Source organism: Physeter macrocephalus, chromosome 13, assembly GCF_002837175.3.
Source record: "Physeter macrocephalus isolate SW-GA chromosome 13, ASM283717v5, whole genome shotgun sequence".
NCBI lineage: Eukaryota > Metazoa > Chordata > Mammalia > Artiodactyla > Physeteridae > Physeter > Physeter macrocephalus.
In genome coordinates, this window is record NC_041226.1 from 72,962,394 (window position 1) to 72,977,491 (window position 15,098).

General features: G+C 42.5%; 1 protein-coding gene across 14 annotated transcripts in view; it reads left to right on the top strand.

Annotated features, from left to right (window-relative positions):
- TPP2 (tripeptidyl peptidase 2) overlaps positions 1–15,098 on the top strand; it is a 69,159-nt gene that overhangs the window by 25,343 nt on the left and 28,718 nt on the right. For 13 of the 14 annotated variants that reach the window (XR_008618938.1, XM_024123156.3, XM_055089307.1 and 10 more), the window contains 7 exons: positions 1,326–1,489; positions 3,269–3,423; positions 4,071–4,147; positions 8,565–8,692; positions 11,131–11,230; positions 12,742–12,890; positions 14,638–14,753. Coding sequence is in view for 13 of the 14 variants with exons in the window: in XM_024123156.3 (XP_023978924.1) it covers positions 1,326–1,489; positions 3,269–3,423; positions 4,071–4,147; positions 8,565–8,692; positions 11,131–11,230; positions 12,742–12,890; positions 14,638–14,753 (889 nt within the window). In the remaining variant the exon portion in view is untranslated. Of the gene's footprint in view, positions 1–24; positions 115–1,325; positions 1,490–3,268; positions 3,424–4,070; positions 4,148–8,564; positions 8,693–11,130; positions 11,231–12,741; positions 12,891–14,637; positions 14,754–15,098 lie in introns of those variants that run through there. The other variant, XM_028497952.2, reaches the window with a different exon arrangement.

Here is a 15,098-nt window from a genome sequence, read left to right on the forward strand (position 1 = left end):
GCTCCATGGACTCCAGACTCTGGAAGCAAGTACTCCCTGGGAACGTCTGAACCTGACTAGGAAGCATCAAGAGAGATGTCATTGAAGGGTCAGCACAAGTTAGCTGAGCAGAGGGTAGGAAAGGGGGTTGAGGGTAGAGGGGAAAGATCCAGAGAATGATGGAGGAACTGTTAGCAGTTTAGCGTGTGGGCTGCGTGAGGGAAAGGGAGGACTTGAGAGTGATTTCCGGCATGGAGGCTGGCCAGCTACTTAACGTTTTGGCATCAGCGGTGCTGCTTTCTAGCAGATGTGTAAGATCTGTTGGCAGACGTTTTACCCGCTAACCTCAGCTCTGACTCCGTTTGATATGCTGCTTGTTTTCTCTTTGCCTCACTTTCCCCACAAGTGTTCATTCTCCTGTGTCTTGCTGTATTGTACATATTTTTTTGAAATGCTGTAAATCATTTTAGGCACACCTTGGAGTGTACATAAAAACAAACCGATGATTTCAGAGATGCTTCTTTCCAAGTTGTTGTAGTGTGTTAATGAAATGTATGCCTTAGTGTTTATAATAACGTCCTCTCTACACTCTACTAGTGGGCTTCCATTAATTCATTATAGCGATTGTGATTGATGTACTTAGCTTGTTAAAACACAGTTCTTATTTAGAAAATGAGCAGAAAGGTCTAATAGCTAAACACATAATGTTGACCCTTAAATGACGTACGTTTCGTTTATGACTGTTTTAGATTTTTTTAGTTTTAATCGGACTGTCTTCTAAAGTGTTTGGAATATATATTTTAAAAATTAAAAAGTTAATAAAATGAGGAAAGAGCAGACAGGAGGACAACCATAAAACTGTAGAAAATGCTTCTTGTGAAAAATAAATGTTTGCCTAAGGCTGTTATAAATATGAGTCCGAGGCTCAGTATAGCTCCTCTAGTTTTGAGGGCCTACCTATGTGGTTGGGTTCATGAAATCAGTTCTAAAAGAAGCAGAAGGAAGCAGGGCCTAAACTGTGTTGTCAGAATCACCCTAAACTGTTCTAAAGGTCGAGGCTAAGCTTTGGTCTGATTCCTTAAGCAGATAGATGGTCTTGTGCCTGGAGTTTCGTGAAGGACAGTTCCTAAAGCTCTCTGTACATGACTTCATTTAAGGGCTGTTTCCTGTAAGTTATTTTACCTAATCTTTACTGTCTACTCCATGAAACAGGCAGTTGCCATGTTTGTTATGGTAAAAGCAGATAGGGTGGTGAGAAGACATCTGAGAAACAGTATTGGGTGATTTTTTTAAAAGTAAGAAAATAAGATAAATTTCATTACCTACTCTTTATTCTCATCTTACAGAGCCTGCATTGCTTCAAATGAAGATGGGGATTTGAGCAAATCTACTGTTCTGAGAAATTACAGAGAGGCCCAGGAATATGGCTCTTTTGGCACAGCTGAGATGTTGAATTACTCCGTTAATATATATGATGATGGAAACCTGCTCTCCATAGTGACAAGTGGAGGTATTCCGCTTCAGATTTGCTAACTAGAGATAAATTTACGAAGTGGTAAGATGACAAATTCTTGTAGCCAGAAGCAGCCTTATAGAGAATTTAATCGAATGATCCCTACTAAAGAACTAGGGCTGGAATAATGGATGTGACTTGATTCCCTGGAAATTCCCTGGCCTTTTTTAAAGCCATAACCATGTAGGCTCCATTCGAGGAGTATAAGCATGGTCCAACCACAAAAAAATATATCAGCATAATTCATCTCATGAACAGTAATTTCACCTCCAAATATTAACCCTTGAACATTCACCCATGAGTGCAAAGAGTCAGGTAAAAGGATCCTCACTACAGCAGTCTATGTAATTCTGAAAAAGTTGTAAACTTTCAAAATGCCCATCAACAAAAGAATAGGTTTTTTAAAAAAACGTGTTATTCATCCTATGGAATACATTATATAGGAATGAAAATGAATAAATCTACATATACCTGTATGCATAAATCTCAGATACATAAACTTTACTGAAGAAAATGTATTCATGGTAAAACGTTTGTGTAAAATTCTTAAACGTGCCAAACAATACCATATTATGTTTATGCGTGTGTGTGTGTGTGGTAAAAATATGAAAACATAGGGGAAGAACGTGCGTACAGCTTCAGGGTAAGGGTAGTGGTTACCTCTGGGGAGGGAGAAGGAGAGTGAAGTAGGACAGCCAGCTGTTCCCCTCCCCCTCCCCAAGCTCTGTTGAGGTATGGCTGAAGTACAAGAAACTGCACATGTGCGTACACACGGCTTGGTAAGTTTTGATAGGTGCATATACACCCAGGACACCGTCACCACAGTCAAAATTACGAACGTATTCATCACCCCCAAACGTTGTCATGTCTTCCTTTATAATCCAGCCCTGTCTCCACGCACATCCTCAGGTAGCCGCTGAACTGCTTTCTGTCCACTCTAGATTACTTTACACTTTCTAGAATTTTATATGAATGGATTTAAAGAAAATTTTTTTTTTGCCTGCCTATTTCAGAATCCATATTGTGATTGTAACTAGCTTGTTCCTTACTGTTGAGTAGTATTTCGTCATGTGCATCCACCGTGGTTTGTTTATCCATTCACCTGTTGAGGCACATTTGGATTGTTTCAACAGTTGTGTACAGGTCTTTGTGGAAATGTGTTTTTGTTTAATTTGGACCAGTATCTGGGAGAACTGGTTGGGTGTGGCGGTTACCTCTTTAAGACTCCCGGAGCTCCTCTTCACAGCGGCTGCTCCCTTTACCCCCGCAGCAGACTGTGAGTGCATGGCCCCACCCACAGTTGCCACTGTCAGGCTCAGAACTGTAGTAGGAGGCATCTCTGTGGCTTTCCTTTGTATTTTCCGGGTGACTAATGAAGTTAAACATCTTTTCATACATATATTTGCCATTTGGTTATTCTCTTTTGGGGAATGCTTTTTCAAGTGTTTTACCCATTTTTCTCTTGAATTTGAAAGATTATGTTCTGGATATAAGCTCTTTGTCAGTTACATATGTTGCAAATATTTTCTCGCCTTTGTGACTTACATTTTCACTCTCAGTGAATGGGGTAGAATCCAGGGTGGCAGAACAGTGTATGTAATTCATTTTTTTGTGAATTATCGTTAAGAGACTTAAGATAATGATACACTATTAGATGTTAAGACTATATTTTTATTCTATTTTATTGTGATTAATAATGTGCAAATTGAGTCTGATGGTTAAACCTTGGAGTCTCTGAGGATGTTTTTTATCGTCTTCTCCCCTTTTTGCTTCTAGGAGCTCACGGAACACACGTAGCTAGTATAGCTGCCGGGCATTTTCCAGAAGAACCTGAACGGAGTGGCGTGGCTCCTGGCGCTCAGATTCTTTCCATCAAGATCGGTGACACAAGACTCAGCACAATGGAGACAGGCACAGGCCTTATCAGAGCTGTGAGTATTCGTGAGCTGTTGGCTTCGAAGACTGATGATTAATGATCATGGACATTTTCGGGTTTAGAAACTGCTCTGGATTTACAAAAAATATGTGGGACTGTATTTGGTGTATAGGACTTTGTTTTTAAAAGCAAAAATGCTTAATTCATTTAAAAAATATTTTTATTGAAAATTATTAGGATAAAGTTTTTGGAAACTATGAAAATATTATTTACATTATACTCTCACGTCTAGTAAATCCCTTAGCAAGCTATTTTGAGCTACTTTAAAAAGCAAAAAGATCTCTTAGCCGGCTTGCTCCGTCAGTGTGAGAAGAATTTATTATTCTGCATTTCATTTTAACATACGAATTATATTTTACTTTAGCGAATTTAGACTTTAATAAGAACCATTCCATCCCCCTTCCTCTCCCCGACTCCACTCTGCAAATGCTAGTTTGTTTTTTATTGACTACTTCCTGTACTCTGTGACTCCCTCCTACATTTTTTTAAGTTTATCAACCATATGCCTGAGGATAACTTATAAATTTAGATTTGAATTGGATACGATTGGTTAAGAAACTATGGGATTCCATGCCTTTATTGTACTGGCTCATCTGTTTCTATAAATGGCTGCCTAAACTGGACTCTTAATCTTTTCAATAGATGATAGAGGTTATAAATCATAAGTGTGATCTTGTCAACTACAGCTATGGAGAAGCAACTCACTGGCCAAATTCTGGGTGAGTGTTCTTTGGCACTTGTCAGCCATAGAAGCTTAGCTGATGAAAAGTATTAAATGCTTTTTAGAACTGGATTGGATATCACAACTGAAAAAGAGCAGACTCGGTGGGTAGATGATAACTGTCTGTCTCTGAGAACCCTGCCCCCATTCCCGCAGTCACATCTTTGATGTAGTTTTCCCCTCCTAGCCAGCCAGGTGGACCCGAGGGCCCATCCGTCACTAGAATTCCTCATCCACACGCAGCCTGACCTCTTCCAGGTGTACTTTCCTGACAAAATCTAGACTTGTGGAAGCCCGGCGGATCCTTCAGTGATCACACACTCATCTGCCCGGGTCCGTGGAGGTCACACTGATGTCATACTTTGTTTATGACCGCGGATCGGAGACGTCCGTCAGCATCGTCGTTGGTCACACCGCACGTGCCCTTCCACTCCTGGATGGCCAGTTTACACCTTCTTTTCTCCTCGGAGCCTTTCAGCACCTCCCCTTTCATTCCTCAGCTGATGTCCTCACGTCTTTCTTTCCCAGAGAAAACAGAAGCACTCAGAGGGAACTTCCATGCCCTTCCTGTGACCTGTCTGAGCCAACCTTCTGCCTTCCCTTGCTCTGTAATGAAAGAAGTGCCGGGATTGAAAGCCACTCAAGCACTTACCATCTGGCTCTCGTCTCCTCTTTCCTCAAAGACTGCTCCAGCAGCATCCCTCCTTTTCTGGGTTGTCATTACTACACAGACGTGCTCTAGTACCTGCTGCCTTTAAAACTAACTAACTAAAAAGCCTCTTCATTTCACACAGCCTTCACTTACTTTCCCAGCAAAACTTAGTTACGTATGTTCACTGTTTTCCATGGACGTGTCTCACTGCCCCACCCTGTCCCTGTGCCGTCAGGATCTTCCTGCCGCCAAGTCTACTGGCTTAGCCTTGACCTCATGTTGCCTCACCTCTTTTTCCTTCATAGGAATGACTTTGCAATTACCTTATTTAGAGTGTTTACTTATTGATCACCTCTCCCCGACTCCCCCACCACACCATCCATATACACCCACCATCGACATACACCCACCATCCACATACACCCACCATCCACATACACCCATCCCTATACACCCACCATCCCTATACACCCACCATCCCTATACACCCGCCATCCCTATACACCCGCCATCCACATACACCCACCATCCACATACACCCACCATCCACATACACCCGCCATCCACATACACCCATCCCTATACACCCACCATCCCTATACACCCGCCATCCCTATACACCCGCCATCCACATACACCCGCCATCCCTATACACCCACCATCCACATACACCCACCATCCACATACACCCACCATCCACAAACACCCACCATCCACATACACCCATCCCTATACACCCACCATCCCTATATACCCACCATCCACATACACCCACCATCCCTATACACCCACCATCCCTATACACCCACCATCCACATACACCCACCATCCACATACACCCGCCATCCACATACACCCATCCCTATACACCCACCATCCCTATACACCCACCATCCCTATACACCCGCCATCCCTATACACCCGCCATCCACATACACCCACCATCCACATACACCCACCATCCACATACACCCGCCATCCACATACACCCATCCCTATACACCCACCATCCCTATACACCCCCTATCCCTATACACCCACCATCCACATGCACCCACCATCCACATACACCCAATCTTGTATATCTCAAGATTGTATTTATGCGACCTGCTGAAAAAGATACAATGACTGGAATCATGAATGATCAGTGGTTGCCAGGGCTTAGAAGGGAACATGTAACTACAAATGGACAGATAACACCAGGGAGATTTTTTAATGAGGTGCTAAAATTATTACTGTGTTTATGGTGGTGGTTGCACAGTCTATACATGTGTTAAGTCTCATAGAACTGTACACCAGAGAGAAAGTCAATTTTACTTTATGTTAATTTAAAAAATAAAAATTTTTAAAAGTTAAAAAAAATACACATTAATTTTCTCAGATCACTGGTACTAAGTCCCTTGTGGGGCAGGAAAGGAATGTCTCACAAGTACCATCTGTCTCTCAGTTGTTTCATCCATGAACATAATCTCGCCCCTTCTTCTCTTGCTTCAGTAGCTTGATTACCTCACTGTGTTTCTTTCTCTCCTTTAGCATTCCATCTTTTAAAGTCTTCTTTCCCTAGTGTTCTTTCCTTCACATTTATCACTTTGGAGTGTCCTTGGCCCTTTACCTTTTTTATATTGATCTCATTTTCTTCCTTGTGGTCTAACTTCGTCTCCTTTAATTAATACCAGTACATTTTTCTTATTTGCTGTCAAGCTCTAACCAGATTTCTCATATTTTAAATCCTACACTTGAATTCTTCTTAGTGCCTTCTTTCCATTTTCACCTTTGCCACTCGTCACAGCTGTGTGTGGGGATCCCCGAGGAGTCATTTCTGAACACTTTAAGTGGTAGATGGAGGTGAACCCCCTGTTGTCCCACCACCCAGTCACTGCTAATGGTTCCATCTTTGCTCTTGGTCCTTTTGTAGTTTATTTTCCCCACATATATTCAGTTTTGTATCTAGCATTTTCCTCATGTTTAACCTGGGGCCTCCTAACTCCTTCCCTCCACTAAAACCCAACTAGGGTGTATCTCTTGGGATGGCTGTATCGTGTTCCACCAATGGTGGATGTGCCGAAATTTACTTAACTGTGCGTTTGAGCGTATTTTGGTGTTATAATCACTTTGGGAATAGGAGCTAAGCACTTGTAGTTTGAGAATGTCCCTGAGTGATTCTAAAGCACCCCGCCTGATCCGTGACCACCATCTTACTTCTGCTACTTAGAACCCTTGTTTTGGTTACACCCACCATCCCTATATACCCACCATCCACATACACCCACCATCCCTATACACCCACCATCCCTATACACCCACCATCCACATACACCCACCATCCACATACACCCGCCATCCACATACACCCATCCCTATACACCCACCATCCCTATACACCCGCCATCCCTATACACCCGCCATCCACATACACCCATCCCTATACACCCACCATCCACATACACCCCCTATCCCTATACACCCACCATCCACATGCACCCACCATCCACATACACCCAATCTTGTATATCTCAAGATTGTATTTATGTGACCTGCTGAAAAAGATACAATGACTGGAATCATGAATGATCAGTGGTTGCCAGGGCTTAGAAGGGAACATGTAACTACAAATGGACAGATAACACCAGGGAGATTTTTTAATGAGGTGCTAAAATTATTACTGTGTTTATGGTGGTGGTTGCACAGTCTATACATGTGTTAAGTCTCATAGAACTGTACACCAGAGAGAAAGTCAATTTTACTTTATGTTAATTTAAAAAATAAAAATTTTTAAAAGTTAAAAAAAATACACATTAATTTTCTCAGATCACTGGTACTAAGTCCCTTGTGGGGCAGGAAAGGAATGTCTCACAAGTACCATCTGTCTCTCAGTTGTTTCATCCATGAACATAATCTCGCCCCTTCTTCTCTTGCTTCAGTAGCTTGATTACCTCACTGTGTTTCTTTCTCTCCTTTAGCATTCCATCTTTTAAAGTCTTCTTTCCCTAGTGTTCTTTCCTTCACATTTATCACTTTGGAGTGTCCTTGGCCCTTTACCTTTTTTATATTGATCTCATTTTCTTCCTTGTGGTCTAACTTCGTCTCCTTTAATTAATACCAGTACATTTTTCTTATTTGCTGTCAAGCTCTAACCAGATTTCTCATATTTTAAATCCTACACTTGAATTCTTCTTAGTGCCTTCTTTCCATTTTCACCTTTGCCACTCGTCACAGCTGTGTGTGGGGATCCCCGAGGAGTCATTTCTGAACACTTTAAGTGGTAGATGGAGGTGAACCCCCTGTTGTCCCACCACCCAGTCACTGCTAATGGTTCCATCTTTGCTCTTGGTCCTTTTGTAGTTTATTTTCCCCACATATATTCAGTTTTGTATCTAGCATTTTCCTCATGTTTAACCTGGGGCCTCCTAACTCCTTCCCTCCACTAAAACCCAACTAGGGTGTATCTCTTGGGATGGCTGTATCGTGTTCCACCAATGGTGGATGTGCCGAAATTTACTTAACTGTGCGTTTGAGCGTATTTTGGTGTTATAATCACTTTGGGAATAGGAGCTAAGCACTTGTAGTTTGAGAATGTCCCTGAGTGATTCTAAAGCACCCCGCCTGATCCGTGACCACCATCTTACTTCTGCTACTTAGAACCCTTGTTTTGGTTTGTTTTTTCATATAAACCATGTTTGAAAATATTTTCAAATTATGGTAATATATTTCTTGAAAAGTGGGACAGTTTTATATGTTCAGCGGAATTGTCTCTCTCTTTCAGGAGAATATGTGAAGTAATCAGTGAAGCCGTGTGGAAGCATAACATAATCTATGTTTCAAGTGCTGGGAATAATGGCCCCTGCCTTTCGACAGTTGGGTGCCCGGGAGGAACCACATCAAGTGTGATAGGTTCGTTTCCTGTTTTAGAAATAGACTTAAAAACAAGCAGGTGAAAAACCTCAGTTCATCCAGTGTTAACTGTATCTCTACTCTATGCAAGACACGGTGAGCCTTAAGTAGATCCTTAGGAAAGTGAAATCTAGTAGGGACTTGCTGATCTAGAATTTCCCCTACAGCAGCCTGGAGTAAGGGGTTTACTGGAAGTACAGATCCAGGGCTGTGGGATTACAAATGTGCAGTTACCTCTGCTTTGAGAATTTGGGCAAAAAGGCTTTCCGAAAGCAGCGGGAGAATGAGGATTTTACTCGGTAGAAACAAGCAAGGGAAGGGCTTTCCAGGCTGAGTAAACAGCACGAGTACAGACACTTGCTTCACTTCTTATTTATAGTGTAGGGCAATTTATTTATAGTCGCGTTTCCTCTTTTAATTTCTGTTGGAACATGCAGAAGTTTTAGATGTAGAGGAAGGGAGCTTCATTATTGTGAAAAGCGGTTGAGTCACACGTGTTCTGTGAATGCGGCTCTTTCCCACTCTTTGGCTTCAGGATCTGACGCGGTGTTGTCTCACTGTAATCTAATGGGAGAAAATGCCTGTCAGCAGGAGTTGTGGGAGAGCAAAATTAGTTGCAGTCATAATATGAAAGTAATCAAATTAACTTCCATTATAGTACAGTAGCTGCCACCTTGTGCAAACCCACCCCCCACAAAACATGAAACCCACCCCTGATTTTTTTTAATATGAGCATGAATGAGGAGGATGCATTGAGAGATCCCTTATGTAGTAAATGAGGCCTAAAGTGTTTTGGTTTATTTTTAAATTTGGGATCAAAATAAGGCTTACACCTCTTAACATTTGTGATTGGATGCCTGACTATAAAAACTGGTCCCAAACAGTTTTTCTGGTGTATCCATCAGTAACTGCACAGATATGTACATATCATAGGTGTTATTATAGTTGTAAAGATATTATTGATGTTGCAGACACAACAAAATTTGGGCATCAAAGCTTAGAACAGAAACTGGTCCTTTTGAAAATGTTTTTGTTTTGAAATATCAGTGACCTTATGTTTATAGGACGTGCTTTTATTTATAGCTTGTAAATTTTAAGCAAGGTGTGGCTTGCTTTATGTAACTTGGTTTTTGTTTGTTTTTTTTTCGGCTGCGTCAGGTCTTTGTTGTGGCACCTGGCATCTTCGTTGAGGCATGTGCGATCTTTTTCGTTGTGGCGCGTGGGCTTCTCTCTAGTTGTGCCATGCGGGTTCCAGAGCGCGTGGGCTCTGTGGTTTGCGGCACGTGGGCTCTGTAGTTTGCGGCACGCGGGCTCTAGTTGTGGCACACGAACTCAGTAGTTGTAGCGCACGGGCTTAGTTGCCCCACGGCATGTGGATCTTAGTTCCCAGGGATCGAACCCGCATCCCCTGTGTCGCAAGGTGGATTCTTTACCACTGGACCCCTTTATGTAGTTTGAAACCTTTTGATTCAGTAATTCTGTTAAATCATGTGTTAAGATAACAGTGCCTGCCAGTGATACATCCCTTGTGTATTCCAGATATCTAGATATTTTTAAGTACACAAAGTAAAATGAAACAGAAAATAGATCTCAAAGGTATCTAATGATCAAAATACATTACGCTGCTACAGTGCTCAGTATTTTGTCATTTTTTTTATCCCCAGTTTCACTGAAAATTTTAAACTAAATTTTACAAAACGATTACAATTTTATGTGGCAGCATCGTTAACCTGAGTCCTCTTAGCTCACTCATTTTATCTAGACTTGCGCTCTGAAAATGTGTGTGTTGTAAAGAAGAATGAGGAGCTGGTAGACTTCGATTCTAAGTCTTGTCTCTGCCGGTCATTTTCTTTAGTAAATTTTTTTAATCTCTCTAGGCTCTGCTTCCAAATTTGTAGAATGAAGGAACTGAGTTTGATCTCTGTGTTCTGCGATTTCAGAGTCTAACTAGTTTGCATCTGCACATTTATCTAAAAAACTGTAGCATGTTATATGTTTGTTATTTGCTTATTTACTACAGCCATTTTTGTGGGGAGGGCTACTGCCAGCTGGAAGAATTTTAGATACAGTGGTCACTTAAGAATGAAGAGCAATCAACTGATTCCTTATCTTTCTAAAGTTATATTTTTAAAATTTGAAACACATTTCTCTTTCTCTTTTACCCATAGATACACTTTAAGATAAATCATTATGTTTAATCCACATAATAATCCTGGTAGATATTTTTATATACAAAAGCATACCACCTAGTGTAACATCTGGCATGTAGTAAACTTGCCTTGGTTATTAAATTTTCTTATCTTTCCATTTTGTGAGAGAGAACCGTGGTATCGGGAGAGTAGGTGATTTACCAGGGTCACACAGCCGAGGGAGCAGTGGGTTTAGAATTAGGATCCCTGTCTTGTGTCCTTTTGTTAATGACCAGATCCGCTCCACAGGTGTTGGTGCCTACGTTTCTCCTGATATGATGGTTGCCGAGTATTCTCTGAGAGAGAAATTACCTGCAAATCAGTACACGTGGTCTTCCAGAGGCCCCAGGTAGGTTGAGAGTAGTACATGGGACTATTACAAATATTTTGTTAAACTGCATGGTGGGGAGGGGTAGAGTTTTGGTCATTTTGCCGATTCTTTCTACTGGTTTTTGCATTTTCATTAACAACCTCGTTTTAGGGAAACAGGTAATTAAAGAAATAAATTACAGTTATTTCATTGTTAGATGTATGACATAACTATTCTGTTATAAATTTTACGCCCATGTCCACAATCCTTCACTAAGAATATGTAAGGTTTATATAAGGAAAATTTTATTATTTTATTTCAGTGAAAGTTTTATTTACATTTTATGGAACCTATTTTAGAACACTGTTTCCGACACCAGAAATGCTTTATGATTAGCCACTTTAACAGGCTAGTGGAAAATTAATAGAGAGTAAGGAATTCATGAGTCTTCCCAGTTATTTGTTCCACTTACAAGATATCAAGGTTCAGTGCAAACATTGGTACACAACATAGTGCAAAGAGAAAAGTGGGAATCACCCTAAACCTCATCATCTGTTGTATGTATGTGTCGGATTTCGAAGAACATCTTTTTAGTCATTGCCGTGAGCGTAAGTGGAAGCACACGCTACTCAGGCACTTTTATAACCTACTTTCGTCACTCGGTAGTACGGTGAGAACATCTTTACAGGTCAACAGATATTTACCCAATAATACTTGTTTTAGGTTAGTCACTAGAAGGTCTGCTACCAGCCCGTTACAGGAGCTGTTTGCATTGCTTTCAGTTCTCTGTTAAAATGTGAAACCAAATAGCCCCAATATTCCTAGCCAGGAACAACAGTAGTTGTTGAGCTGGTGTTTGGTGACGATGCGATGGTGAACCCTATGGGCTTTAACTCAGCAGACCCTGCTGGCTCGAGTCCAGCATGGCAGCCGCTGGTCACATGAGAGTCTGAACTGAGCTGTGCTGCAAGTATGAAATGAACACCAGATTTGCAAACTTGGTACAAAAAAGAATGTAAATTAACTCATTTTTTCCTATCAATTTCATGTTGAAATTATAATATTTTAGATACGTTGGGTTAAATAAAACATGTTACTGAAATTAAGTAAACCATCTTTTTGTTAGCTTTTTTAAACATGGCTTCTGGAAAACTTTAAATGCCATGTGTGTCCCACATGCTTCTCCTGGACGGCACTATTTTAGACTTTGTAGACAAGAGGGTGCTTCTGCTTATTACAGACGACGAAAGCACATTCATCAGGCGTCTGAGCAGCGCCACTCATTTACTGTCCTTCTATAAAACATACTTGATGCTATGGCCTGCCACATGTAAGCCCAGGTACACGCCTGCACACGTGCGTGCACACACGCACACACACAGACGTTGTGTCCGCTTACGAGGGAAAAGACTGCTGCGTGATGGCGAAATAGCCGTGACTGCGGATAGTTCGTGTGTCGTACTGTAAGTTATTTGGCCGGTGGCCTTTTACGAAGGCCCTGTTTATCCAGCGTCCGCCGTCGTAAGCTGACTCTGACTGCTTTCGTTCAGTGCTGACGGGGCCCTTGGAGTGAGCATCAGCGCCCCAGGGGGCGCCATAGCCTCTGTTCCTAACTGGACGCTGCGCGGAACCCAGCTCATGAACGGGACGTCCATGTCTTCTCCCAACGCGTGCGGAGGTATCGCCCTGATTCTGTCAGGTAACGACGCTGCTCGCCTTACTGCCTCGCTCCGTTTCCCAGTGAGGCGGCAGTGAGTTGCTGGCTATTCCGCGTGTACTTCAGCCACAGCTTCATTACTTTTCTTACTAAGATAGAAGTAACGTGCTAACATGGATTTTCAAAGTATCATTTATACTTCATCTTGGTCTGGTTCTAAAATGCATGATTTATGTGTAAGCTTAGTTAAGTAGTGTGAAGTATCTAGACAATTTCATGTTCGTAGCATATAATAAAGTCAGATTGTGGCTGTGAAAAGTAATTGAATAAATTTCTCTTATTTCAGGCAGATATTTTTAATTCCTGAATTTCTCAGGGTGAGAAAATGTGGTACAACTGGGAATGTCCTGGCCCAAAGTAAAGTTTAAGGTGGAGAACAGTTTATGTGATGATAATGATTTGAATGTGTGTTCATTCACTCAGCAAGCATATTTATTGGCTGTTAATGAGTCTTAAGCATTATTTTACCTCTGGGGCTAAATTAGTGAACAGAACATCAAAAATACCTGCCTGTGTGGAGTTGATGTTAAAGTTGGAGGAGAAATAGACCGTGACCAAAATAAAAAATGGTTTCTGTTACACGTGAGAAGACAGTGAATATCGGCACGGAGCCGGCGAAGCCGACGGCGCGCTAGGCTGGCGCGCGAGAGGCTGCCGTGGTGTTGGACAGGGGGGCGTCGGCCCCGACGAGGGCTCGGCGTCCGGGCAGCCTGGAGGGCCCGAAGAGCCCTGCCCAGCAGCGTGCCTCTGGTCCAGTCCCGGGCTCTCCGCCCACACTCCTGGTCCTGTTCAACCTCACCGAGTATCTCAGGGTCGCTCGCGCCTCTTGTCTGTGGCACGCTGCTCCCTTTGCCTGGAGCTCCTTTCTGCTGTGTCTCGGCCTGTGTGTTCCCTGTGTCTCCTCTGATAGACACTACTAGGGATACCGACTCACGTATCTGTTCTCATGGAGCGTCACCCTTTCGTGGATTCTCACTGACACAGCAGTCGCCTTCTCGATTTGCTCTCAGAGCGCCGTAGCGTTCCCATGTTTGTTTTGCTCAGGGCTTACTCTCACAAGTGTCTGCGTGTTCAGTTCTGGAGGGGACAGGAGTGTGCTCTTACTCATCTTGCACCTCTAACAGCAGTCGTTATCAGAAGGTGGACCGCTTGGCGGCCTCCACGTCCTTCCCAGAGGACAGTCAGCCCCAGCCTCGCTGCTCCCTGGCGTTGCCAGGGGAGCTTCTCATCAGCGTCCGCGCCTGGGATCCCGTCTCGGAGGTGCTGGTGTAATTGCAGCGGGACCTCAGCGTCTTTCTGGCTCCTTCTAGTACCCTTGGTGCTTATAATGTGCACCCGGGCAGGGACCTTCTGCCAGTGACCATGCTGTTTGACCAGCAGTATTTTAAGGAGGGTGTCATTCGAATGCCTTTTGGTACTTGCTCGGACGTTTACATTCCCAGTGCAGAGCCCGTGTTCCTGCTGCTGCCTAGTGGGTGCACAGGAATTTTCGTTGAATGAAGTCTTTGCGTTAACACGAGCAGCTTGTGTCAGACTGTTTGTCAGTTTTTTGGGTTTTTTGTTTTGTTTTGTTTTTTTCCATAAAAAAAGATTTAAAAGTGAGTGTTGAAACACAAGACGTTGAAAGCAGAGGTTGTACGCGCTATCCATACTAGTGAGCGGAGAGTGTTTCAAGTAACCAGCTCACCTGATGGACACTGCTTTCTTGTTTTCTGTTTTTGGCTTTTAGGTCTGAAAGCTAATAATGTTAACTACACAGTTCATTCAGTCAGAAGAGCTCTCGAAAACACTGCAGTGAAGGCTGACAATATAGAAGTATTTGCCCAAGGACATGGTATTATTCAGGTATTGTCGTTTGTACGAAAAATGGGTTGTAAATCAGCAGGATAACATTTTAGTGATTACTGGATAATATTCCTATTATAATGACGATTGAGTTTTTCTAATTGATTATATGCCAGAGTAGTCTCTGAACTGTAAGCAGAGGGTATGAAAACAAATTTTGTACTTAAGACGGATTTGTGGGGCTAAGGTGGAGAAACGTAATAGACATAGGGCATCTAGAGGGTGGAGTTCACGACAGAGTAGCAGACGGCAGAAGCCGGCAGTCGTAATGGCACGTGGAGGTTTCCTAGCTTCGTCACTTGGGAGTGAAGCGGGTGGAGTGGAAGGCCAGTCCAGTGGCTAGAC